The sequence below is a fragment of the Vidua macroura genome, chromosome 16, assembly GCF_024509145.1.
Source record: "Vidua macroura isolate BioBank_ID:100142 chromosome 16, ASM2450914v1, whole genome shotgun sequence".
NCBI classification, from domain to species: domain Eukaryota; kingdom Metazoa; phylum Chordata; class Aves; order Passeriformes; family Viduidae; genus Vidua; species Vidua macroura.
In genome coordinates, this window is record NC_071586.1 from 13923083 (window position 1) to 13948113 (window position 25031).

Here is a 25031-nt window from a genome sequence, read left to right on the forward strand (position 1 = left end):
CTGCCGGGCTGGGCACGCTTCCCAAACACCTCCTTGTTCCTGCGAACGCAGCCTTTACCTCCCCCGAAACAGCTGCCCCCCGAAATACAGCTGAGAGAGCAGCGGTGTGGGAGGGCCCTGCAGGCTGGAAGAGCAGCCTCGGGATGCCTGGGAAGGTGGAGGCAGCCGGGGGTTTGTTCTCTTCAGTCACATTACATCACTTGGGAATAATGCTGTCAAAATGAGGGTGTTTTAGGAACGGGAGATGCAGAGCCAGCGCTGTCAGGCTGGAGGAGGGCTCCGAGAAAGGAGGGGGAGTGGAGCAAGGAGCTGCTGTTTGATAAGGGAAAACTTAAAATTCCTGATAAAAAGGCTCCTGTTCGGGGAGGAATCCGGCCGGGAGCAAGAGGGAGCCCTGCCGAGGCTCAAGCATCCTGGAGATAACCATCCAAGCACCCCGGCACAAAACCTGACGGATCCACAGGAGCTGGGAAACCTCTGGCAGTACCAAAGCCACATTTCAATTCTAGAGAAGCGTTTGGTATTAAACTTTATACTGATGTGATGATCTTGAGGTCTTTTCCTAAGTGATTCTGTGATTCATTCCTCCTCCGAGATGCAGCAGGGGAGCCTCCCCGTTCACTGCGCCTCTTTCGAGATTGATTAAGGCAGCGAAATTCACCCCAAAACCGCCCAGCCTCTCAGGGGATCCTCATCCCTAGTGGCCTGCAGGGAAGGAACCTCCAGGGTTTTTGGGATCAGGAGGCGATGCTCAGGCTGCCTAGCGGTGCCCACCCCGGGCAGCCGCATCCCCTTACGGCGGGGCCGCGGGGCAGGCCGGGACTCGCCGCCGCGCTCCTCCCACCGGCTGGAAGATCCCGGGCGGCGGGGCCGGGCCGGGCCGAGCCGAGCCGAGCCGAGCCGAGCCCCGCGGAGCCGCTCCGCCACCGGTGACGGGGCTGTGGCCGGGGGCCTCACCGGCGTCTCCCCGCGGTGCCCCACCGCCCCCGTCCAAGGGACTACACGCCCCAGAGCCCCCCGCGGCCGTGCGGCGGTGCGAGGCACTGTGGGACTTGTAGTCCTTTCGCGGGCTCAGCCCCACCCCGAGCGGCGGCCGCCGCCGCCCCCACGCACTACATCTTCCGTCGGGCATCGCGGCGCGCCCGCGGGCCGCCGGCGGAGACATTTGCGAGGCGAGTGTCTCCAAGATGGCGGCGTGGGGAAGGAGGCGCGCGGGCCCCGGCGGCACCAACAGCGGCGGCGGCCGGGACAGGTGAGGGGCGGCCGGGCCGCGGCGAGGGGTGGCGGGGGCTGCGGGGCTGCACCACCCGCGGCGGCCCCGCGACCCCGCGGCAAGGGCGGGGGCGCCGCGAGGGGAGCGTGGCCGGGCGGGGCGGGCGCGGGACGCGGCCGCGCTGAGGCGCGGAGGGGCCGGGGGCGCTCGGCGGGGCCGGGCCCGGGGAAGGTCAGCGCGGCCCGCGGCGTGTCTGGGGCAGCGCTGCCCGCGGCGCGATGCGGCGCTGGGGGCCGGGTAGAGGAGGGCCGGCCCCGGGAGGCTCCTTCCGTCCACGGCTATTTTTAAAGGCGGGGAGGGAGCGGCGAGTCCTCCAGGGTGACCTCCTTCTGCCGGGGCCGCGGCGGGCAGGGAGCTCGGTACCGCGCTCCGGCCTCTGCCGGGGCGGAGGAGCGGCCAGCAGAGGCTGGAAATACCCACGGAGCAGCGGTGGAAGTTTGGGATTCGCAGCTTTAAAATGGGGAAAAGAGACGGAGCGATATCTCACGGAATCAATTAGGTTCGGAAGACCTCTGAGGTCATCGAGTCCAACCTGACGGATTCACACCCCGTCACCCAGAGCGGAGCACCGAGTGCCACCCAGTCTTTCCTTAAACACCTCCGGGGACGTGACTCCACCACCTCCCAGGGCTGCCCATTCCAGTATTTAATCACCCTTTCTGTGAAGAAATTCTTCCAAATGTCCGACCTGGCACAGCTTAAGACAGTGTCTGGTCGAGCTACTTTAAAATCTGTGTGCACAGTTCTCCACCTGCTGAAAATGTCTGGGTTTATCCCGCATTTCCTGATGTTGGCATTTTTCTGTTCTGCCCCAGGGCTGACTGATGTAACCGGCAGCTGCTGAAAGCTGCTGCAGTGTTCTCTGAGTTTTCCTTTGTCCTGCCGCCTCGCCTCGAAACTCTGATATCCCTCTTAAATAGAAACTCTGATATCCCCTTCATTTGTCTTGTGGCTTTTGCTTCACTTTGTTCCCTTGCTGTGATCCAACAGTGTTTGCTTTGATGCTGTTGAATCTTCCCGGCCAAGGAGAGCCACAAGTAGCCCTGAAAATTCTGGCGCTAATGTGAATTGCAGGAATGCTGCCCATGTTCAGGGAATTCAAAAGTAATTGAACTGGAAGGGCCAATGGAATTCCTGCATCAGCGTGGTTTAAATAAACAGCTAAGAATACCACAGTGGTAAAACTGTCTGCACGCAGTGCTGGCACTGCCCCAGCACGGGAGGTGTGGAGTTTTCATGTGGCAGACGTGTCCTCCCAAGGGAAGAAACAGAATATGGAAAAGAACACTTAATAACTTCAATTATTCTTCCAGGGTGAAAAAAACCCGCAGACATTAAAAGTGAGTTGTTACTGTGTAACTTCATCTGTGACCTGTACAATAATCTTAATTGTTGTTTGAGGTGATCTTTCTTCAAAGCTGTGATTGCTCTTGATCTTATGATCAAAAATATGTCTAAACACGAGTCACTCCATGAACCTGCTGCATGTATTAATTTTCCTTTGCCAGTGAGAAGGGTATGGAAGAGAACAGAACAGCAGATCCTCCCCTGAGCAGCATTTCACAATCTCCATCAAAAGCTGGTGGTTCTTTAGGTGTCACCCTGTCCAAACGTGACAGGAGGAGAATTCCAAAAGGTGTTGGGTGATGTCAGCGAGGTGCTGCTTCTTCCTGGCAGTTGCAGAGCAGGAGATGTGCATGACTGGGCCTCTGCCTGGCCGTCAGTGGCTGATCCCAAGCCACACCTGCCCGTCTTGTCGGGCTGCTGCAGCCCCGGTTGTGCAAAGGCAGCGCTGACAGACCTGATGTCATCACATGATGACATGTGCTTTTTATAGGCTGAATACAGTTTTCTTACTCTGGGCAGGATTCTTGTCCAAAGCCACGTTCCTTTGAACTGAATGTGCTGATCCAGTTTTCCTGGTAACTGAGCTGTTTCAAGGAGTGTTTGTAGTTGTCAGCCAGCCTCTCTAAAAGGCATCTGTGTGTCGGAGGTGGTGTGAGGAGACTCAGTACTGAATAAAATCCTGTCTGCTGCGAGACTAGAGCAGCTTTCATTTAAAATTATTTAAAAAAAAAATAGACCAGCATATCTGTGGAGACTGAGTCCCTTCATAAGAGACTTAATTGATATAGAGAAAGCTATGATTGGTTAAAAAGTGCTTTCCTTGCTAGGAGTGAATGTAAGGACATTAATTTCAAAGGATGTTGACTGTGAACTCCAGCTGGCTCTGGTGGTGAAATAATAATGTTAAACAAAATAACCAAAAACACAGAAGGGAACCAACTAAATATTTGTTTTTCTTCATTCTGGATAGACTCTTTAATGGAGCCTGTCTAAAGGGAATTGTTAATCTGTAGACCAAAACAACTTTTTCATACAGAACAGTCACTGGATTGTACTGGGTGTTTTTGTATAAAAGGCAGCCCGGTGCCCGCCGGAACAGTGGACAGCATGTCGTTTGTTCCCCTGGGAGATGTTCTGACAAACTCTGGAAAGAACAGCTTCCATGTCATCACCACTGCCTGCACTGGCTCCTCTGTGCCCTCACAGAGCTCTCCTTTTGCTACCTGCACTGCTCAGATTTCTGGTGCTCTGCTTGCAGCAATGATTGACCTATTTCCATCAGCCTGGCTAATCATTAGTTGACTTAAAATTGACACCTCCTTGTTGTCTGGGGCTGGATTTGTTGTAATGGTCTGGTGATGTTTTCCTTAGAGTTCAGGTAATGTTGTCCCTCCCTGAGGCTGCTTGAAGAGCTTCCCAATGTTCTCCTGTCCTTTTTCCTATTTGAATTAAAGATGCATCTTTTGAATTCAAGTCTTGCTTTATTGCCCTGCATTTCCTGTTCTTCCTCTGCTTGAGTGCCCTTCTTAAAGCCCCAGGCCTGACAGCCTTGGCTGAGGGCTTGAGCCTGGTAGATTGTGGAGACCTTCAGCAGAGAAACAATTCTCCAGGTGTTTAGGGTGGGATGTGTTTGTGCTTTCTGTGCACCATATCCTGAGTAGAAACATACACTGGGGAATATGACTGGGAGGTGGAATATTTCCACTGAGAATTAAAGCCAGGCCACAGCTCATTTTTTAATCTTGAAATTAATTTAAATTTCAGGAAGGATTTATGTTGGAGGGAGGGAAGTTTAGTGTTTGGATTTGTTATACCTTGACTCTGTTGACTTCCTCCAGCTTGGCTGAGATGCCAGCAATGCTCCCAGACGTGCTCTGGCCATCTGTAATGTCCTTTTTCTGAGATCTTGCACTGCTGAGCTGGGCTGCGTGTGCTGCTTGTGACCAGGTGTTATCACACTGCTGCAAGCTTCTCCTTTCTAATTTTTTTAACTACTTATCAAACTGGTCTCCATTTTCAGTTTGGTGCTCTGAGCAAAACTCGGAAAGAAAACTTAAACAAAACTTGACCTGCATGTTATGGGAGGAGCTCAAAAGAACTTTTTTTGGACATTGGGAAGAAATTCTTCCCTGTGAGGGTGGGGAGGCCCTGGTACAGGGTGCCCAGAGAAGCTGTGGCTGCCCCTGGATCCCTGGAAGTGTCCAAGGCCAGGCTGGACGGGACTTGAAGCAACCTGGGAGAGTGGAAGGTGTTCCTGACCATGGCAGGGGGGTGGGACTGGGTGGGCTTTGAGGTCCCTTGCAACCCAAACCATTTCAGGATTTGATGAACTGCTGGAGCTGCTATTGTTCACCCTCTCCTGGTGCTCTCCCATATTCCCATGTTAGGAAGACAATCCAAATGTAATTTGAAGCTTGCTCTATAGCTAACAGACACTTCTGCCCCTCCTGCTGCTGTAGCTCTGTTAACAATGGATTCCTTATTTTTAACTTTGGCAATACCAAAATTTGACATCGTTGAGTTTTAAGTGATTTGCATCTTGCTGTGCTGAATAGCTCAGAGTTCTGTCACGTTCTCCCATCCAGGCATTCATTCAGCACCAGGAATGAGACACTAAAAGTTCTCAAAGACAGAATGCCTGAAGCTGCAGTAGAACAAATATTTGGATATAAGGCCTAGAACTATTCCTACAGAACAGCTGTACAACTTTTTAACTGTGCCCTCTTATTTGGAGTGAGGAAACAGGTCCTGGAAAATAATTTGATTGAATAATATTAACAACTGCTTTTAGGCTCTGGTCTGTCTAGTAAACAATCTATGAGGCTTCTGAACACCTGGCAGCATTTTATGTCTTCTGGCATAAGTGCTCTGTGGTTATTTACTATTCTTTCAAGTAAAATGGAGTTTATATCAAATCCCCACACTAGATAAGTGGTGGATGCCAGCTCAGAGTTGCACAGCTCTGCAGTTGTGTTTGTCATGGCTAGGATGGGTGACAAGCTCCAAAAGGCAAACTTCACAACTCCAAAAGGCCTCCAGTGTTTGAGCAAATCCAGTTGCTTTGACTGGATTTGTTGGTGTGCAGCTGCTGTGTTCAATGGAAAGGCTGTGTCAGGAGAGTTGTCTCTGTGAAGGCCTTGTCTGAAACCTCCTCAAGCCCACATATCTGTGTCTCTTTCTGTATCATCTGAAATCCAAACAATTTTCAGCTTTCCACGCTCCAGGGGCAGCCAATTCTTGTATGGAAATAATACATGATAACCCCACTTCCCTGTGCAGAAATTGAGACTTGCTGCCTGCTTTGCTGACTCCTCACATGTCCTATTTAAGCAGATATCTTTTTTTGGATTGGCTGTTTTGCCATTTGCAGCTTCAGCACTATGATAGAGATTTATTCTGATTTTAGAGGACTCATTTGGAGAAACAGCACAGTTGGGAGTCATACTTTTTCAGGGACAGAGCCTTTGTGCTGTTCAGTTCCCAGTGATTTTTTTATTTTTCCCAGCAGAACTTACTTTAAATTCTGCTTGTTTTGGCATTGGAGGCAAAAAAAAAAAAAAAAAAAGCGCATGTGCTTTTCTCGACTTTATTGTTATAAAGCCCCAGAGCCTGGCAAGCCAGAAAATTCCAGAGGAGATGGACAGTGCTGCCTCTGGCCAGTCTGTTGGATTCCTGCTGACAGGTGGCTGCTTGTGGTGTGGCTCTGCTTGTGCAATGATGGTGAAAGGAAAAAAGGGGTGTTCAGAGGGAAGAACAGGCAAGAGCTGAGCAAGGAGAAATGAGGCTGTTAGTGCCACCTGTCCTGGTGCTGAGCCTGGAGAAATCCCATGTAATGTAGATGCTGAATTCCTAGAGTTAGAAGCTCAGTTCCCATGGCTCTTGCACAGGCAGGGAAGCAATGGGCTGGCTTCTTCCATGTTTTCCCAGTGATGACAGGGAGATGTGGAATGACAACTGTGCTGTGCCTAAGCCTCTGGGAAGTTCTCTGTTGAATTTGGATTCTGCTTCTCTGTTTTGCCCACCCAACTGCATGTTCCTAGGTATTACAAAACACTGAAAGTGCTCCTTGTTGGAAATATTCATTTTGTCTGGAGAGTTGTGTTAGCACTGGGTTGGCTTCCAGCTTGAAAATGCCTTTCAGCAATAGCTCTTCCATGAAGTCATTGTGGCCTTGCAAGTGGTTTCACAAAGTCATGGGTGGTGGTGTGCAGTTATCTTAAGCCTCTATATGTCTTTTGCAATGAAACTGGAATTTTTGATTTGGAAGAAGCTGCACTTGGAGCAGCTGTTATCAGGGAGAAGAATCCTTGGCAGAAACCATGACCAGCTGTGTCCTTGGTGTCAGTGTAACACCTGCTTAACTCATTTCTTGTTAGAAACTCCTTATATAGATCCTATACTTACATTTTTTTTTTCTCTAAATACCACTCAATTCACTGCAGAACATCAGAGGCCACCACATCCTGTGCTGAAAGGGTTAATGGTAATTTTCCCAACAATGTCTAACAACTCATTGCCCTAAAGAAGCCCCCAGCATGCATGGAATTAATGTGGATTTTTATTTTTCTTTCTACCCATGAACAGGCCAAGGGGGAAATGCACTGCAAGGAACTCAATAACTACATTGTAAGTTGAGTTTTCCTTGTAGGTTATATAAATTCCAGCTGGACTTTTAATGAAACTGCTTATGACTCTGCTTTGGGAGAGGGTGGTGCCTCTCAGGTCCTGCTGGTTGATGTTTGCTGCTGTTACAAACCCAGCCATGTCTACAACAGCTTGTAATTTAACAATATTCTTGATTACAGCTGGCCACTGCTCAATCCCCTTTGCAGCCTGAGTGGAGCTGCACATTAAGGATAATGTTTGGCAACAGCAGCTTGTGAATGTGTATTTTTCTCCCTTATTTTCCAGTGCATGCACATAAGTACCACTGTACTAATGGAGCAAAAAGTGCTCATTCTGTTCTCCACATCAGCAGTGTGTTCCTCCCGATATCACAGGGGTCTAAATGCTGTTGGGATGAGGCTGTTTTGTCTGTTGTGATTAGGTCAGATGTGTGATTTGTTCTCCTTCTGCTAAAGGAATCTGCTAGATATTTTTATCTTTGCTAGGCCACGTGCTCAGTTTTGCTCTGGTTAAGCACGAGTATGCCAGAAATATTCATTTCTGCTTAGAAGGGAGGATTTTGCCTGGTTCTGATGGATAGGTTTTTACCCTTTCTCAGAGCAGGTGAACAGTCATAATCCTATTTCTTAGCAGTCTGTACATGAATGTAGCTGCAGATATAAGGTGATGTGGTGAAGGGGGTGGAGGGAAGGTGGAAATTGATGTGACATTAAGTAGCTGAAAGCTGCTGCTCCAGTACAAGTTCCCTGAATCCCCTGAGTAGGAAATGTGCTCCCAGGTGAAGTGAGCAGCTCTTTCTTCACTGTTTAAGCAGTACCTGGGTTAAAAACTTGTTTGTGTCTTGCTTTGTTTCATCCCACTTCAGGAGAGGGAGTGAAGCGTTCTGCCACAAACTGAATGCTCTGCTGCCTTCTTCACCTTCCCTTTCAGCAGTGTTCCTTGGCCATCCTTTTTGGATTTACCATGGATTTACTAGGCTGTGTTAATATGGAGGACTAAATAGCAAGCTGCATCAGAAAGCAAATGTATTCATCTGGAGATGCTTCCTCTCGCCAAACCTCCCAGAGCAGCTTGTCCTCCTGATCAGTGAGCTGCTTGTCTTGGTTTCTGTGAAAGCTCCTGAATTCTCTGTGGTTTGTTCAGTGATGTGTTGTGGTCACTAAGGTGTGAGAGACACTTCTGCTCTCTCCAAAGAAACTGCTTGGGTATCAGTGTGAGAAACCATTTCAGGACTGTTACAAGACACTATTTCTCAAATTGTTCTAGATCCTTCAAGTTAGGAAAAGGTAAGAAAAATATGTTGCCTTCTTTTGGGATGAATTATTGTCCAGCAGGAATAATCAGCTGATGTGAAATGAAGCTTGAGTTGAGGAGCTGCTGCTTGTGAAACAGAGGCAGTGACCTTGAGGGGCTGCCCTCACTTGGGGCACTTCTGTCCTGCTCTCCCATCCGGGTGGGTGAACGGCCTGTCCTTCAGCCCTGTAGTTTTAATTCTTCATTTCCCCTTACCAGGGTGACCTTGTCCTCCACGGACTGTTACATTGTGCACGAGATCTACAACGGGGAGAACGCTCAGGACCAGTTTGAGTACGAGCTGGAGCAGGCGCTGGAGGCGCAGTACAAGTACATCGTGATCGAGCCCACGCGCATCGGGGACGAGACGGCGCGCTGGATCACCGTGGGGAACTGCCTGCACAAGACGGCCGTGCTGGCGGGCACCACCTGCCTCTTCACCCCCCTGGCACTGCCAGTAGATTATTCTCACTACATCTCCCTGCCCGCCGGAGTGCTGAGCGTGGCTTGCTGCACCCTCTACGGGATCTCCTGGCAGTTTGATCCCTGCTGCAAGTACCAGGTCGAGTACGATGCCTATAAACTTTCGCGCCTGCCCCTGCATACGCTCACCTCGTCCACTCCCGTGGTGCTGGTGAGGAAGGACGACCTGCACAGAAAGAGACTACACAACACGATAGCACTCGCTGCCCTGGTGTACTGTGTAAAGAAGATCTATGAACTCTATGCTGTATGACTTCAGCAGGGAAGAGAGAAACCCACAAAGACAAGTGTATTAAGACTCCCACAGTAACATTTTGTTTTTCCTCTTTGAGAAGCGGTGGAGACTGGGAAGGATTTGGTTTGATAGAGCTGTTATTTTTCAAATAACACATCACTGGTGCACCAAGGTTTTTCAGTTCTTCATTACACTTGAGATGTGGATGTGTGGTGACTTGGGATCCGTATGTTAGGCCAGGGGAGTCCAATCCAGCAGCAGAATGTCCATGAAAGAAAGCAATAGAAAGAAGGGGTGTGAGAGCTGCTTTCTTTTTTTTTTTTTCTTTTTTTTTTTTTTTCTTTTTTTTTTTTTTGGGAAACATTTAAGTATATTGTTTAATTGTATTACACAGAACCAGCCAGAAGTTATCATTGACCATTAAAGGATGAGAATTTCAAATGCTCTCGCTCTCTTGTCACTGTTATCAAAGTGATATCACTTTAAGTGTCCAGGTACAAACAAATTCTGCTCAGTTCTTGTTCTTCCTAAGGTGGGAGTCCACCTGTCCTACCTTTGTGCTGTGCCCTGACCACACAATTCCACTGTTTTTTCCTGGAACACAGGAACTGCTTGCTCCTGCTGCAAGGCATCTATGTAACAGTGTCTTGTAACTGTTACCTGAAATTTTAGAATCCAGTCCTGTGCATTAATCCATTTTTTAGCTCTAAACTCAAAATCTTGTTCTTAGAGTGGGAAGCATTTACTCTCTGTGAGATCTGCCAGTTATTTTTAAAAGATAGGGGCTTGCTGTCTGTAATCTCCTCCCACCACATGGGGAATAGGTGTGGCTGGCATTGGCAGGGCCAGCTTGGCACAGCTCCAGGTGTTACATTTGGAATAGGAGAGCAAAGGCCTGCAGTGAGAGCTTCCCGTGCACTGTGTGCTCCCTGCTCCAGTGGGAGCTGCAGCCTGACCTTCACAGCTCAAACACTGACCTTGACAGGGGTCAGACCCCAAATTCTGCCTTTCTATCTTTATCTCTCCAAATTGCCACAGCAGGCACCAAGGACTCCCCTGTCCTCGTCTCCATGGGCTGTTCTGACCACGGTTCTGACTTGTGCTTCTCTGCTGGGGCAGTTTTTCTGTGAGCAGGACATGCAGCCCATTCTGTGTGTGCTGGGCAAACTGGGTTTGCTGAGTGATCCCAGCCCTGAGCACCAGGCAGCTGTACCTGAGTGGGCTGGAGGAGCTGCAGTGGCAGTGAGACATTTCTGGGTGGCAGCAGCCCTTTGTACAGTGGCTGAGCTCTCTCCCTCCAAGGTTAAAAGAAGCTGGGATCCAGAGCATCTATTTATAGCAACAATGTACAGTTGCCTTGGCAGAGAGGAGGCAAAGAAATGCAGCTACTTCATCTTTCAGTGGTTAGGCCAGGCTGGGCAGGCTGCCCTTCCACCCTGATGTGTTTCCAGAGTCCCTGCTGGATGGATTTGAAGCCAGTGGCACATCTGCCACAGCTACTACTGCTTATTGCTACAGAAGGCCCTGAAATACCTTTGTGCTGGCCACACCAAAGGTGTTCCTGATCTTTTTTTTACTTAATGCAGAATAATTCTCAGAGCTGTTAGTTCCTTTCCTGCACCAAACCTCTGGGGTCCTGGTACCTTTTTGTGTTAAGCTTCCCCTGCTCTGGAATGATCACTATGGTGGGTTCCCTAAATGCATGGCTGACATCAGAGACTTGAGTTAAAAATTACCAAGTTTCCTGGGGTCTCTTACTGCAGGAGGAAAGGTGAAAAGTCAGCTTAGCTGTCACAATGGGTAGGTCTGATTGAAAAACACAGCTGTTACTCTATTCTGAGGTGGAGAGGCAGAGGGGTTTGTTTTCCAAGGAACCTCAGTGATAATGTAGCTAAAATGCTTTTTAACATTCTGGTTGTTAGTCAGGGCTGTAACTGTTCAAGGTGACCTGGGAGAATGAGAGGAGTCTTGAGGGGTATTTTAGTGCAGGGTGAAATGGTAAAACAACTTCCAAAAATTCTCAGCCATGTGGAGTGGTGCTGTATCTGCTGTCCCCAGTGCCAGTAGCTCAGTGGAATCAACAGTGGCTGGGGACAAACCTCCCTCAGAAGCCCCCACACTTTGCTGCCCCACCCTGCCCATTGTGGATGTGCTCTGGAGTGTGCAGCATTCCCCTCATCACAGACAGGGAATTTACCTCCAGAGGAAATGGGTGCACTCTCAGCAACCTCTGCCTTGGAGCTGAAGTTCCCACAGTAACTACAGGAACTCCCCACACATAATTTTTTCCCTCAGGCCTGATGTGTTTCGCCCTCAGTGCCCTGGATGGGAACACAGGAATGCAAAGCAGCCCCTTGGTCCTTCCTGGGTAGCCACGACCTGAAACACCAGAACGTGGAGCAGCTGAACAAGCCTGGCAGGAGCACTGCATTTCATCAAGATCCTGAGGATCTGAGCACGGGAAACACAAAAGGAAAAGCACAACTAACACAAACACTCCCCTTGTGGAGAGGCAGAGAAGGTAATGCCTTGCTTTCCTATCTTAACAGGAAAAAAGGTGTCTACACACCTGAAAGCTTCACCTTGTCAGTCCAAGCCCAGGCGTTTCTGTGACACAGCTGCAGCCTCAGCCACAGGGAAGGTGGCAGAGGATGGCTGTCCTGACAGAGCAGCAGCATTGTCGTCATTAAACACATCCTGGTTCTCAGAGAACATTTGTAAATGTAGTGGTTAAGAAAAGGCTTTTGGAAGGAGAAGGTCCTGCTGAGCCTGCACATCCATATCAGAGTTTGTGTGACTAATCCTCTGTGTGGATTCACACTGTGTAAGCTAACAGGTCCCATAAAGAGGGCTGGGGTAAAGCATGTTGTTCTGCAGCTACTACTGCTAAAATAGCACCTTGCAGGGATGTAAGGAAAAACAAAACCCTCCTATTTTCCCTTCCTCTTAAGTTATGTGCTGTGAGGAGCTGGAGTAGACCAAGGGATTAATTTCATAGCAATGTAATTTATTTGTCATCAGGTGTGCACTCCCAGACAAGACATGTGAGGCAGGACACATGGAAAATGCTGGCAAGTGCTTGGAGGTGGCAGGAAAGGTCTGAACCTTGGTTCCTACTAGTAGAGTTTATTTCAACTTTAAGATTATTTCTGTCCTATATCTGTGCAGCAGTTCCTTTTTCCTAGTGGTGCTGGTAATCCCTCACATGAGGAGAAGGGGTGAGGAATGGAACATGGCACCCTTTCAGGCTGTCAGGCTCCCTGAGGAGATACCTGAACAGGCAGGTATCATTCCCCACTGGATGTGATCCTAATTAGCATCTGTGATTGCTTTAAAGCAGATGAGAACAAAGGGTCTGTCTGCCACACTCTGCACTTTACACACATGGATTCTTCTCTAGTACCAGAGAGTGCCTGGCATCCAGAGGGTCACACCTGCTCTGAGCTGCAGGTGGCCCAGGTGTGCTGCTGTCACCTGTGCAGTGTGTCCTGGCAGCAGCTGCCTTGCTGTGCTGTTCTACCTGTTCAGTGCTTCCCTGCATTCCTTGGGCTGGGATTCACAGAGCGCTGTCACTGCAGAATTAACTGTCCCAGTACATCAGTAGGGCATGATTCAGACAGGTAAAATGATGCCAAATACACCCAAATTGTACATCAGTTACTTCTTTAAAAGTGGCACTGGATTGAGCTTAATTTATCAGATGACTTGGCACGTTAACAGGAAGAAGCTGTGAAGTTTCCCACTGCAAGCAGCATGTCCTGGATCAGACTGGAAGGAGAGGGAATGAGACACTGATCACCAGAGCTCCCAGCTGAGGACTGTATTTCACAGGGGTGGGGACAGCCAAGGTCTGCTCGTGTGAGGGCAGAACAGGTGGGTTTTATTTGTAGCAGGCCAGTAAAGCTGAGTGTGCCTGCAGTGAGGTGAGGAGTCTCCCAGGCAGGGGCGTCCCCAGCTGCAGTGTTCCCCTGACCCCTCCCCTGCAGCCTCAGCTCTCCCCCATTGTCCAAGCACCCTTCCTTCTCCAGCTGAGGTTCCTCTTCCAGCAGTGTAGGGGAAACCAGTTCCCAGTCTCCATGCAATGGTAAACAGCTTTTTGAGAAAGGATTTTCCTGCAGAAGCACCTCCAGTGATGTCCCAGCTGACTGCAGGGGCTCAGCCTCTCCCTGCTCAGGGCAGCTGAGCTCTAAGAGCCCTTTGCTTTTCTCTCCTTTTTTGCTCTGGATGCCATTAAGGTGAAGAAGAGCCTGGGGCAGAGGTTCCTCAGGTAGACAGCCAGGCAGGGGGTCAGGCCAGCCACAAGCACTTCCTTCTTCTTCTGTCCCACTGCATTGAGAACCACCTGAGCCACCTCAGCCGCCGTCTGTCCCTCGGCCGTGGTCTTGTCCATAACTGCCAAGGGAAAGCTGAGTGAGCACCACCAGCAGCAGGTAAAGCCCCACTGAGGTGCCTTTCCTAGGAATGCTCTAACTGCACATGGCTGCTTGCTCTGGTTTTCACTCCAGCTGTGTATGGGAGCACAGGCAGGTGTTCCTCATGGCTGGCCCTGAAGGCAATAGTTGCTGTCTGGAAAGGCTAAATTTTGGGGCTTGTTGTTCCTACCCTGCATCCAGAGTTGGTTTTTGATCCTTCAGGGCTAACCTGTGTCCCCACCAGAGGCCATGTGTTGCAAACACACCTTATAATAACTTGGAGATGCTTTAGAAATAGGGCAGCAAGTGGTATCTCACCTCCATAGCGAGATCCATCCGCTGTGACAGCGTTGAGGGACAGGTTTGTCTGGATGTACCCAGGGCTCACCACTGTCACTTCAATGTCATACTGCTCCACCTCTGCTCGCAGACAGTCAAAGAAGGCCTGGGTAGCGTGCTTAGAGGCAGCATCTGGAAAATATGAAAAGGACTGTGCACCAAGGAGAAGGAGCAGGGCTGAAGGAATTTTCACTTTGTGAATGGGATTTTCACTGCAATGCAGGCACTTCTCAGCAAGAACTCAAGAGCTGTTCTCTACGTTTTTGTTTAGTGAATGGCAGCAACAGGTAGTGGGAGTCAGAGGCAATTTAAGAAGACAAAACATAAACTCAATTTGAGAACTGGCTGGGATCCTGAACTCAATATCACAGCGCTGCCAGAGCAGTGAACCCAAGCTGCCTCCCACTGCTGATAAAGGAGACCCAAAGCCTTTGGAAGGCAGAGCTGGCTGCCCTGCACGTGCTGAGCTCTAGGGACTTGCAGAGCAGGTTCAGGGCCTGGCTGCACAAAGGGAACACCAGATCACACAGGCAGGCACAGCAGGGTAGCGTGGCCTAGGGCAGGATTTTCCCCCATGAAATGGCTGAGTGACTCCTTTTTTTTGGTCACTGCCTGTGACTGCCACCACCACGTCAGCAGCACCAGAGCCAGCACAGGCTGCACACCCTGCAAGGACCAAGGGCTGAGCTCCTGCTGCCAGATCCACGTGGCTCTGGTCCCTGTGCAAGCACCCTGGGAGCTCCTCAGAACACACTTCCTGGAGCAATTGGACCCACATCACCTGCAAAACCCCATGGCTCAGACATTCCTGACCCACCCCATCACCACGCTACTTCTGGTGTTCACTTTCAGTGATTTACAGATGCTTGTGTGTCAAATGCTCTCATCTTAGTTCATCCATCTTTTAAAAGGCTTTTTTTCAGTAATCCCACCAATATTCCTTGTCATAACTGATTTAGCATGAAGAGTTTGCTGGATCAAGATTGTTTAGGCTTTTGTTCTGGCATTGTTTGTACTATGGAACTTCGTAATTTATTAAAACATAAAATTCCTGCTTTCTTAGAGGAGATAATGCAGAAAAATTATAAGGACAAAATACCATAAAATGATGGAATTATAGTGACTCTCAAGATAGGACTATCAAGCTGTTTTCAAAACATATTCTCCATCCCTTAAAAACTTTAGGACAGGGCTAAGATTTTGTATTTTAAGAGTACTGTCAGTGGTTTGTGACCCAGTTGAGGGTGATGCACAGCTCTGCTTTCCCTGCACACAGCCAATTCCATGGAGAGCTAAATGTGGAAGCAGAAGCCAAGTATTTCATCAGCCTGGTGCCCCAAATATGTCTTTCCCATCTTCTGTGGAGATACTTACATGCAGATCTGAAAGGAATGCTTATTTTGCCTTGCACGCTGCTGATAGCCACAATGTGGCCTTGTCTCCTCTTGATCATGGAGGGGAGAAGTGCTAGCAAAGGACAGAAAAGAGCCATTCAGACAACAGTCCTGCCACTGCTGCTGTCAAGAATCAAAGCTTTCAGAGCACTCAGAGATGCTGAAGGGAATTACAAGATCCCTTTTCAGTGCAGTGCTTGGGATGCCTCTGACTGAAGCTGTGTCTGGCTGGGAGGTTCACCTGTGAGGAGATTCCTTGTGCCAGAGGCTGCACAAGGGCTGCTGTGGTGGCTCTGATCTCCCACACGGTGGGCAGCAGGATTTGCTATTCCTGCCACCAGAACATCTTCTCATTTCCTGCAGCTGACACACTCCAGGCTGAGCTTTCTGTGTCACCAAAGCTTCCCAGGAAAGCTGCAGCTCCACTGGAACCCCCACCACGTTCTCCAGTGTTCTGTCAGTGCAGACAGGATAACTGGACCTCTTCCCAAGTCCCTGCCAGGCTAGAGAGGAGATGGAACCATCTCCAATGGGGTATTTCCCACCCAGTCATGCCCTCAGGCCTGCCCATAACCCCAAACCTCCCTTCAGCCTGTGCTGTACCAGGTACAGTGACAAACACAAGTGAAGCTGTGCTCAGTTGTGCTGATCTGCAGAGGCATCAGCCAAATCCTGTGGACCACAGGTACCTTTGGTGAGGGCTACAGGTCCAAAGTAATTTGTTTCCATCACTTTCTTATCCACGTGCAGCCCTGTGTCCACGATTGTGCCTCGGAAGCTGATGCCAGCGTTGTTGATCAGGATGTCCACGTGACCCAAAGCCTTCAGGATCTCCTCAGCAGCATTTACCACAGCTTTGGTGTCCGAGAGGTCAAACACCACAGTGTGAGGTTCGTGTGTCTGTGAATAAACTACAGTTAGCAAAATACAGCTAGCTCAGTGCTGGGTGTGGCAGCTCATGATGGGATCCCCCAGCTCTGGAAGCACAGGAGCTGGGCCATCCAAACCCTGTGCAACTACAGTGCAGCAGATCCATGTGGCAGCAATTTATGGCAGAAGCAGGTTGTGCTCATCTTTCTCTGCTCCTGTAGCCTGTTCCCTATCCCTGAGCCTAGGAAAGGGACAAGGGAGACTGTCCTCAAGTACTGAAGTTTCCTGTTGTCTTATTAAAGGAAATGCATCTGAAAAAGGCAAAACATAAGCCATGTGTTTTCTGCAGAAGCCAGCAATACCTTTCTTAGCCAGAGTCAGCAGGCATAGACATAAAAAATAAAAGCAGAAATAAAGTCACTTTTTCAGATTGAGTGTATGAGGTGCAGGTGTAAGGGGTCTGGGTTCTGCCCTCGTGTGCTTTCACTTCCATTTCTAGCCAAGACGGCTTCTTTTGGGGGGTTTTTACAAAGAATGACATGCCAGCTCAGTGTACTCCTGTATCAGCATCCAGCCCTAAGCACAGAGTTCCATTTTTCCTATTGCTCAAGAGAACAACCCACAGGCAATTCTGTAACTTCTGTAAGAAGCCAAGCAGAAATCCAGGCCACGTGAGCCCACGGGCCTGTCCTGGTCCCACACTCACGTTCTTGCGGTGATTCTTCACAGCACAGAGCTCCTGCACCAGCTCCTTCAGCTTCTCACTGTCTCTGCCACAGAGCACCAGCTTGGAGCCAGCTGCATGGAAAGCTTTGGCACATTCTGTGGAGAAGCAGGGAAGAGAGAAAAGTAGGCATGTGCATACCAGCCAAAGGACAGATCCACATCAGCCCTGGTGAGAGCTCAAAGTGCTGCTCGCTGGCAGGTCTGAGGTGGCTTTGTTGGTGCTGTGTGGTGCCCAGGCTGATTGACAGAGAGGTCACAGCCACGTCCCACTCTCCTGGGACTGTGACAGACACATGATAGTGGAGAGGCAGCTGCTGTGCTCACAGATACTGTGCTGGTTAAACACTTACTGTGCTGTTCACACATCCTCCCCCTCAGCCGGTCAAATTTGCCTGTGCCTCTTCATTTTTGACTTTACACCCCTGTTCAGAGGGACCACAGTTACCTTGTGTGTGTCATCTAACACAGGTCTTAGGAGTTTCAGTTTTAATGAACACCTCCAGAGGTTCTGGGAGCCTGGGGTTTAATGCCTTCATCAAGGTGATTCTCTTCACTGGAAAAAGCCTGGAGAAGGGATGCCAGGCTATTGTCCTCCTAATTGCATGTTCCTGTCCCCTCTGGGAGCCAGAGGGACAAACTGCTTGTTTGCACAAGGGATGACAGTGAATGGCAATGAACACACTAATTAGAGGTGGTCTGGTGTATTAATAACTACAAGTAAGGGAAGTTGTAAAAGATCTTGCAAATGAGTCAAAAAGGGAGGAGACTTTACAGTACAGTGGTGGAAGTCTCTACACCCCACAGCACAGACAGAGCTCCAGCTGGAAGGTCTCTCCTGGAATACTAATTTCCTCTCTTCTTGATGAGAAGTACAAGATCCTTTACCACTCCCACTCTTTGGTTGAGGCAGGCAGAGAGAACCAGTTCATCTCCTTTGACCAGTTCCTGAACACCCCTGTCCTTAGGGACAAACTCACATGCAAAGGCAGCATCAATTAAAGCTCTATTTGTTCTATAAATGTACTCATCCTAATGAAAGGCCTTGACAGCAGACAGCACCTTGTCTTCTCTTCAAGCAGCTTTTAAAGCAATTATAGAAAGCAGAATTAGAGAATGTAGCCACTGAAGCAAAACATAAGTTTCAGGTGGAAAAAAATACTCCTGGTCTTAATAATGCCAAGAGCCTGACTTTAGAGTGCAGGGATTTGTACTGTGAGAGGTACCTTAACTTGAGGGTGAGGGACAAGGACAAGGAGTGGAAAGTTTGGCAGAGCAGCTGCAAGTACATGAAGGCAGAACACCACATCTGGGAGGTTTTAAAGAAACAATTTGGCTTCCTGGCTTTTTCAGGATTTAGGGAAGAGACCCCTGACAGCACAAGAACAGCATCTAATTCCTTGCTTTGATGAGCTCCAGTCTATACAAGGAGATTTAAGTGTTCTGTACCAAATGCTGAGACTTCCTTGCACCCAAACCTGCACTGGCTGTGGTTATGACTCAGGTGGGAGCCGAGTCTCTCAAAACTCAGGAAAGTTCAACAGGAACTTTCAGCTCATTCCAAGAGCTGCTCCTGCCACAGCCCCCTGCCTGTGCTGCCCTGCTTTGGGTCCATACCTTTCCCCAGGCCAGAGGTGGCCCCTGTGATCACCACCACAGCTTCCTGCAGGTAGGCTCGCATCCGCATCCACTGCAGCAGCCGGAACAGCGCGAAGATCCCCAGGCTGCCAAAAAGCAGCGGGATGATGACAGTGCTTGTGAAATCCATGAGCTTTCCTTTCTGAACTGTCTTCCTAGAGCCACAGGATGAAAGGAAAGAGATCATTTCACCATGAAGAAAATAATCAGAGGCCTGAAAACTACTTTGAAATTGTTTTTCTTAACCCTGCCTTAGACCACCAATAAACCACCAAGGTACCTCTGTATCTTCAGCAGATTTTCTCATCCCTTCATTTAGGTTTTGGAAAGTTCACATCAGTACCCAATTTTAAGCACTGAAATAGTAATGTGAACATCCCAGCAGGACACTTGGCATTGCATCCTGTCAGCTGTCACGTCACAAACTTGGGTTCAGGGATGTTGTTCCCATGTTTTGCCCTAAATTCACCCTCCTGTGATGAAGTTTCTCAGGGCTGGGATATTTCTCCACATTCTTCTGATTGTATGAAACTGTTTGGATTTCTCTAGAACAGCCAGTACCAGAGTATCTACAGAGATCAGTGATTGTGTATTATCCCAGATGGATATAAGCTAGTCTGCCTTTTGGAGGCTCCAGGTTTTCTCTCTGAGCCAGTAATTTGCTTAACACACTGAAATCTCATCCTGGAATTGGATTCTGATACCAAGGCATAGCCCTAATCTCCTTGCTAAGCCATTCCTTCATGGGAGTAGTTTATGTCACAGCTTACTAAGGGCCAAAGAGCAAGTGGGACTTCTGTGAAAAGGCCACTAATTTTCCCTCTGTATATCCCTGAGCTTTTATCAAATCTTGGTGTAAGAGTGAAGTTAATTACAGCCCCTTCCTCAAATCTTCTGGGTCACACATGAAGCCAGAACCAAGCATCAAGGTATTTTCCCTTCCTTCTTCTTTCTTGTGCAGGCAGAGTTTGAACTCTTGCAGTCTGAACTGCAAGTCAGGCCTTTACTGGGAAGATACTGGGAAATTCTGGGCACACTCCTTCAAAAAAAAGAAGAGCATGAGAAGCAGAAAACAAGAGGAAACTACAATGCTAAGGCAGAATTCAGTGTCACTGAGGAGGACTGAGGGGATGGCAGAGGCTCTGCATGCCACGGAACAGAGCTAATGTGGAAAATGTCAGGCTCTTCCAGATATCCATCAGAGGCTTGGAGAGAACTCCTCAAATAGCTGCTCAGTGAACAGCTTGCTGAAATAGTAGTGAACTGAATAAAATAAGTATTTCTGGAGGTACAGCTGGAACACAATAAAATAACACACAAAGACAGCTCTAAATAAACTTGGCAAGGTCAAAAAATAAAGCCATCGAGATAGAACACAACTCTTCTTGGGGTTCTTTGGAGCTTCCCATTCCCAAAGTGACTTGTGTGTGTGTCTCAAGTCCTTCCTGGTGTGATCCACTGTGGATAATGCAGGGAGACATCAGAACAGCAGCTCCCCCGGGCACAGGGAGTGTGCCCAGAGTGGGAAAGCAGAAAAACAAAAGGAGCATTCAGCTCAGGCACTGCAAAGCATCTTATTCCTCCAGCCCTGTGCTGAGGGAGTGCACACAGCGTGTATTCTGCACTGGTTTGCAGCCAGGGACTGGGACAGTTCATTTGACATAAGAGAATGGATCTTCCCTAAAATAATTCCTAGGAAAGAGATGTTTTGACACAAGGCCACTGGATTTTCAGGCTGGATGGGAAGGTTCTCCTGACTGGTTCATGCTCAGCAGGTGCCTTCTTTATGATTCCCCTTTTTTTGTTCTCTCAGATGTCTCTTGAGATTCACAACACGAGGTGTGGGCAGGCACAGCAGGTGCTGTCCTGACACTGGGCATTCTGGAATCAAAAACAAATCCTCAGCCCACGTTCAGGGCCTGTCATTATTTCCAAAGTGGGAGCTGACAGGTGCAGTGGCACTTCCTCCATGAGGCACTGGAAAAATCTGGCCCTGCTGTGGAGTCAGGGAAATGCAGGTGAAAAGGTAACTGAGGAGAGGGGGCTTTGCTGACCCCTCTCCTAACTACAGCACACTGAGAGCTGAAAAATATTTCTGATCTTTTATTGTATTTCTTTCCTATTTCTCTGTGTTATACACAGGAACTGGGCACATTGTCCATGTCTGCAGCAAACCAAGAAGCCAGCAGGAGCAAGGCCCTGCTCTGGCAGCTTCCAGGCTGGAGCCTGAACCAACAGGTAACAGCTCTGGGGAGGGGAGGAGAAGGGAGAGGAGCAAGAGAGAAGGATTTGCCACTCAGAGATGTAAATCCCTTTATATATATATATTTTATATATATATATTTTATATTAAAATATAAATATATATTTAATTGATATATATTTCATATATTTAATTTATATCTATTATATATTACAAATATATTAAAATATATAATTATAATATATAATATATATTATGAATATATATTATATATATTGTTATAATATCTATTATATATAAATAAATATAAATGTATTTAATAGATAAAAATATTTTTACCTATATGTATTTTTACATATATATTATATATAATATATATTATATATTATAGATTATATATATTTTATAATATATTAAAACATTTAATATAATATATATTTTACATATATAAATATAAAAATATATTAATATATAGAAAATATAGAAAATATAGAAAATATAATATAAATAAATATATTATTATTAATATATTATACAATACATTATTATATAATATATGGCATTATATAATTATAATATATATATTTTGGAGCATGCAGACACAGTGCCTTTTTCCAAGGTACTCAACTAGCCTCTTAAAAAAAACCCAAAACAAAGAAAATCTCAGTTCAGTGAGACTCGAGAGAGAGAACAACCCAGCAGAATGAATTATTTGGGACAGAAGAACTTCTGTAGCACTTCAGACCTCGAGCAGCAAGTGTTGCTTTGATTTCACAACCTATCAAAAGCCACCTTGAGGTACCACTGAGGCAGCCAGAGGCAGCGCAGAGCAGACAATGCTGTGGCACGTGAGAAATGGGGTGAGGGTGGGCAACACGTGGGCTCCACACCTGACCTGAGAGGAACTGACTGCTCGGGCCTCCTGCGCCGAGCTCGGAGGCCCCGCTATCACCTGGGTTCCTTTTGTGTACATATATTAGATATATAATATATACTAATATAATATAATATAATATATACATATATATGTATATATATACATTTATATTATATTATATTATATTATATTATATATTTTTATATATTTTTATTATATATTTTTATATTATATAATATAATCGATATTATATATTATATAATTATATTATGTAAATATATATAATATATTATATATATTATATATTATATATATTATATATAATATATTATATTATATATAATATAATATATATAATATATTATATAATATACTAGAATATAATGTAATATAATGTAATGTAATATAATGTAATGTATAAATAATAAATAATAATATAAATAATATATATTATAAATATATGTTATTATAATAATATTATATTATATATATTATATTATATTATATTATATTATATTATATTATATATTTTTATATTATATAATATAATAGATATTATATATTATATAATTATATTATGTAAATCTATATATTATAATATATAATATGTATAATATATAATATATCATATATATTATATAATATATAATATATAATATATATAATATCTAGTATATAATATATAATATAATATACTAGAATATAATGTAATATAATATAATGTAATATAATATAATGTAATATAATATAATGTAATATAACATAACATAATATAATATAATATATAATAATATAATATAATATAATATAATATAATATAATATAATATAATATAATATAATATAATATAATATAATATAATATATATAAAAGGTATGTATACACACCTTTTGTATATATATTTATATATTTATATATTTATTCACATACATATATAAATATATCTTTTTATATATTTACATATATTATATAATCTATTTATAACATACATCTACATATATATAATATATTTATATGTTTTATATATTTAAATATGGAAAATATATATTTTTTTAAGTTTTTCTATATTATATAAATCTATATAATAGTATATAAAATATATGTGTTAAAATACATATATGTAAAATATAATTTTTATCTATTAAAAATATTTATATATATATATATATATATATATATGAAAAAAACCTGAAAAAATCTCTGCTCTGAACAGGTAATGTTTATTACACCAGGGTTTCAGACTGGGACCACTGCTCATTAATGAGCCACTGCTCATTAATGCTTTGCTCATTAAGGTGTGAAGCAAGTCCTGTAATTCCCAACTCTCCATCCCAAGAGGCAGGATTGGAACATGCAGGTTATTGGAGAGCACAAATAGGAACACTGACATTGTGACAGGAAACTTTCTGAAGGCTTCCCATAGAATAAATCACATTTCTCCAATTAAAAATAAACCCAGGACTTCCCCCTTAAAACAAATCTGGGTGTTAAAACAAATGCCCTTAAAACAAATCTGCTCCTATGAGAGGAGCCGGGTTCTGAAGGAACAAGGGTACTCATTGATAAGGTCAAGGGTGCACAGATGAGACCTGATCCTAAAGAACCAACCCCTGGAAGCTTCCCCAAACAAGGGGGGAATAAAGCCGATTGTGGAGCTCCAGGCTCCCAGAATCACGCTGTCCTTTAGCTGACAAGTGGCACCAGCTGGGAGGCTGCAATCCCAAATCAGCGGCTGGGGGGATAAAAGGAAGGGAAAAAAGAAAAAACAAACCTGGTTTTGCTAAGGACAAAAGCACAGCCCGTCCAGGCTGGAGCGAGGGCTTTAGTGTGAAGAAAGCACAAGGTCCTACCTGAGGAGGGGCTCCCCTGCAGTGGCTGTGAGCTGGAGCTGCCTCGCTGCTGCAGCAGGAGAGCCCCGAGTTAAATCGGGAAACGGCAGCGATCCAGGCAAGTGTCCGATGCCAGCTGAGCCCAGGGCTGCCTCTAAAAACAAACCTCGGGAACACAGGCCTGACCTTTCCAGGGGAGGGGGAATTTAACCCCCGGACTGAGGAGACACAAGGGAACTCAAGCTCCTGAAAGCAGTAAAAACTGCTCAGGAGGAATTGCAGCAACGGGACACAGCTCCTCATTCCAAACAGGGAGCAGCACAACAACAACCCAGCTGGAATTCCCAAAAGAAAGCTGCCAGCCAGGCATCACCTGAAGGATCACCCTCTGCTGGATCTCAGCATCCTGCCCAAGTTCTTCAACCCATGAGGCAGCAGCAGGGAAAAAAAAAAAAAAAGTGTTTGCAGCACCCAAAAAACAGCCTGGGCTTGAGGAATTATCTGCTCTTCCAGCTGGGCTAGGGGAAGGTGCTGCTGTGCAGGGCAGGGGTAGAATGAGATGGGATTTAAAGTCCTTTCAACCCGAGCCAGCCTAGAATTCTAGGAAATCGTTTTCTCGTTATCTTCCTGCCACTTTTGCTCAGGTGCAAACTGCAATTCCGCCCTCCCACGCGAGTTCCTCTGTTGGTGTTTGGGACAGAAACAAGGGCGGCCTGCTCAGAAAACTGAAACGTTTCTTGTTCCAAAGAAAGCGTTTTGCAGACATTTACCCGATCAAGAGCCCCCTAAAGCTCCGCGAGAACATGAGGGCCGGCTGTGTCCCTGGTTTATCGATAATTTGATATTTCATGTCGCTACCAGCGGTGAACTCTGCCCCGGAGAGCGCTGCGTGTCCCTGCGCGCAGCAGCGCCGCGTTCCCCCAAGCTCTCCCGCATTCCCCCGAGCCCCGCAGCCCCCGGCCCCTCCTGTCCCTCCCTGTCCCCCCTTGTCCCCTCCTGTCCCCTCTGTCCCCCTGTCCCCTCTGTCCCCACCTGGCCGCCGCCGTCACCATGGCCACCGCCGGAAGAGGGCCCGGGGTGTTTCCGCCCGGACTCCGCTCCCCGTGGCGCCAACCGGAAGTCGCTGCCGCCGTGCAGCTGCCCTCACCTGTCCTCCTACCTGTGCCGCCCGGCCGGGAAGCAGCGATGCCAACCAGGGGTTCCGCCCTCTCGCGGTCCCCCCCCCCCCCCCCGGGTGGGCATCGCCCTCAGGCCCAGAATCCCAAAATCCCGAAGGGATCGGGCTGGGAGGGACTGTGGGGAGTGGGTGCAGCCTCGCTGCTCAGCAGGGCCGTCCCAGAGCACGGCACAGGATTGCATGCAGGCAGCGCTGGAATACCCGCAGGGAGGGAGGGAGGGAGGCTCCGCAGCCTCTGTGCCCAGAGCTCGGGCACTGCACGGGGGAGTTTCTTCTCATGCCCAGGTGGAACCTCCCGGGCATCGGCTCCTG

At 47.0% G+C, this 25031-nt stretch overlaps 2 protein-coding genes across 4 annotated transcripts; one reads left to right on the plus strand and one right to left on the minus strand.

The window, feature by feature from the left end:
• The first annotated feature begins 1096 nt into the window (after positions 1-1096).
• Positions 1097-9701, plus strand: TMEM11 (transmembrane protein 11). The gene is made up of 2 exons (XM_053991666.1): positions 1097-1252; positions 8759-9701. Exons 1-2 carry the CDS (start codon positions 1188-1190, stop codon positions 9273-9275), a joined length of 582 nt encoding a protein of 193 aa, XP_053847641.1. The 5' UTR covers positions 1097-1187; the 3' UTR covers positions 9276-9701.
• On the minus strand, positions 9565-24658 carry DHRS7B (dehydrogenase/reductase 7B). Of its 3 annotated transcripts, none has more exons than XM_053991664.1 (7): positions 24575-24658; positions 18613-18788; positions 16979-17094; positions 16092-16302; positions 15383-15475; positions 13988-14140; positions 9565-13649 (listed from the first exon to the last, which is right to left on the minus strand). In XM_053991664.1, the coding sequence occupies exons 1-7, from the start codon at positions 24592-24594 to the stop codon at positions 13444-13446; spliced, it is 975 nt and encodes a 324-aa protein (XP_053847639.1). In that variant the 5' UTR covers positions 24595-24658; the 3' UTR covers positions 9565-13443. The 3 variants fall into 3 exon arrangements, with proteins under 3 accessions (XP_053847639.1, XP_053847638.1, XP_053847640.1); XM_053991663.1 differs by lacking the exon at positions 24575-24658 and adding an exon at positions 24313-24445; XM_053991665.1 differs by lacking the exon at positions 24575-24658 and adding an exon at positions 23564-23723.
• Between the last annotated feature and the right edge of the window lie 373 nt (positions 24659-25031).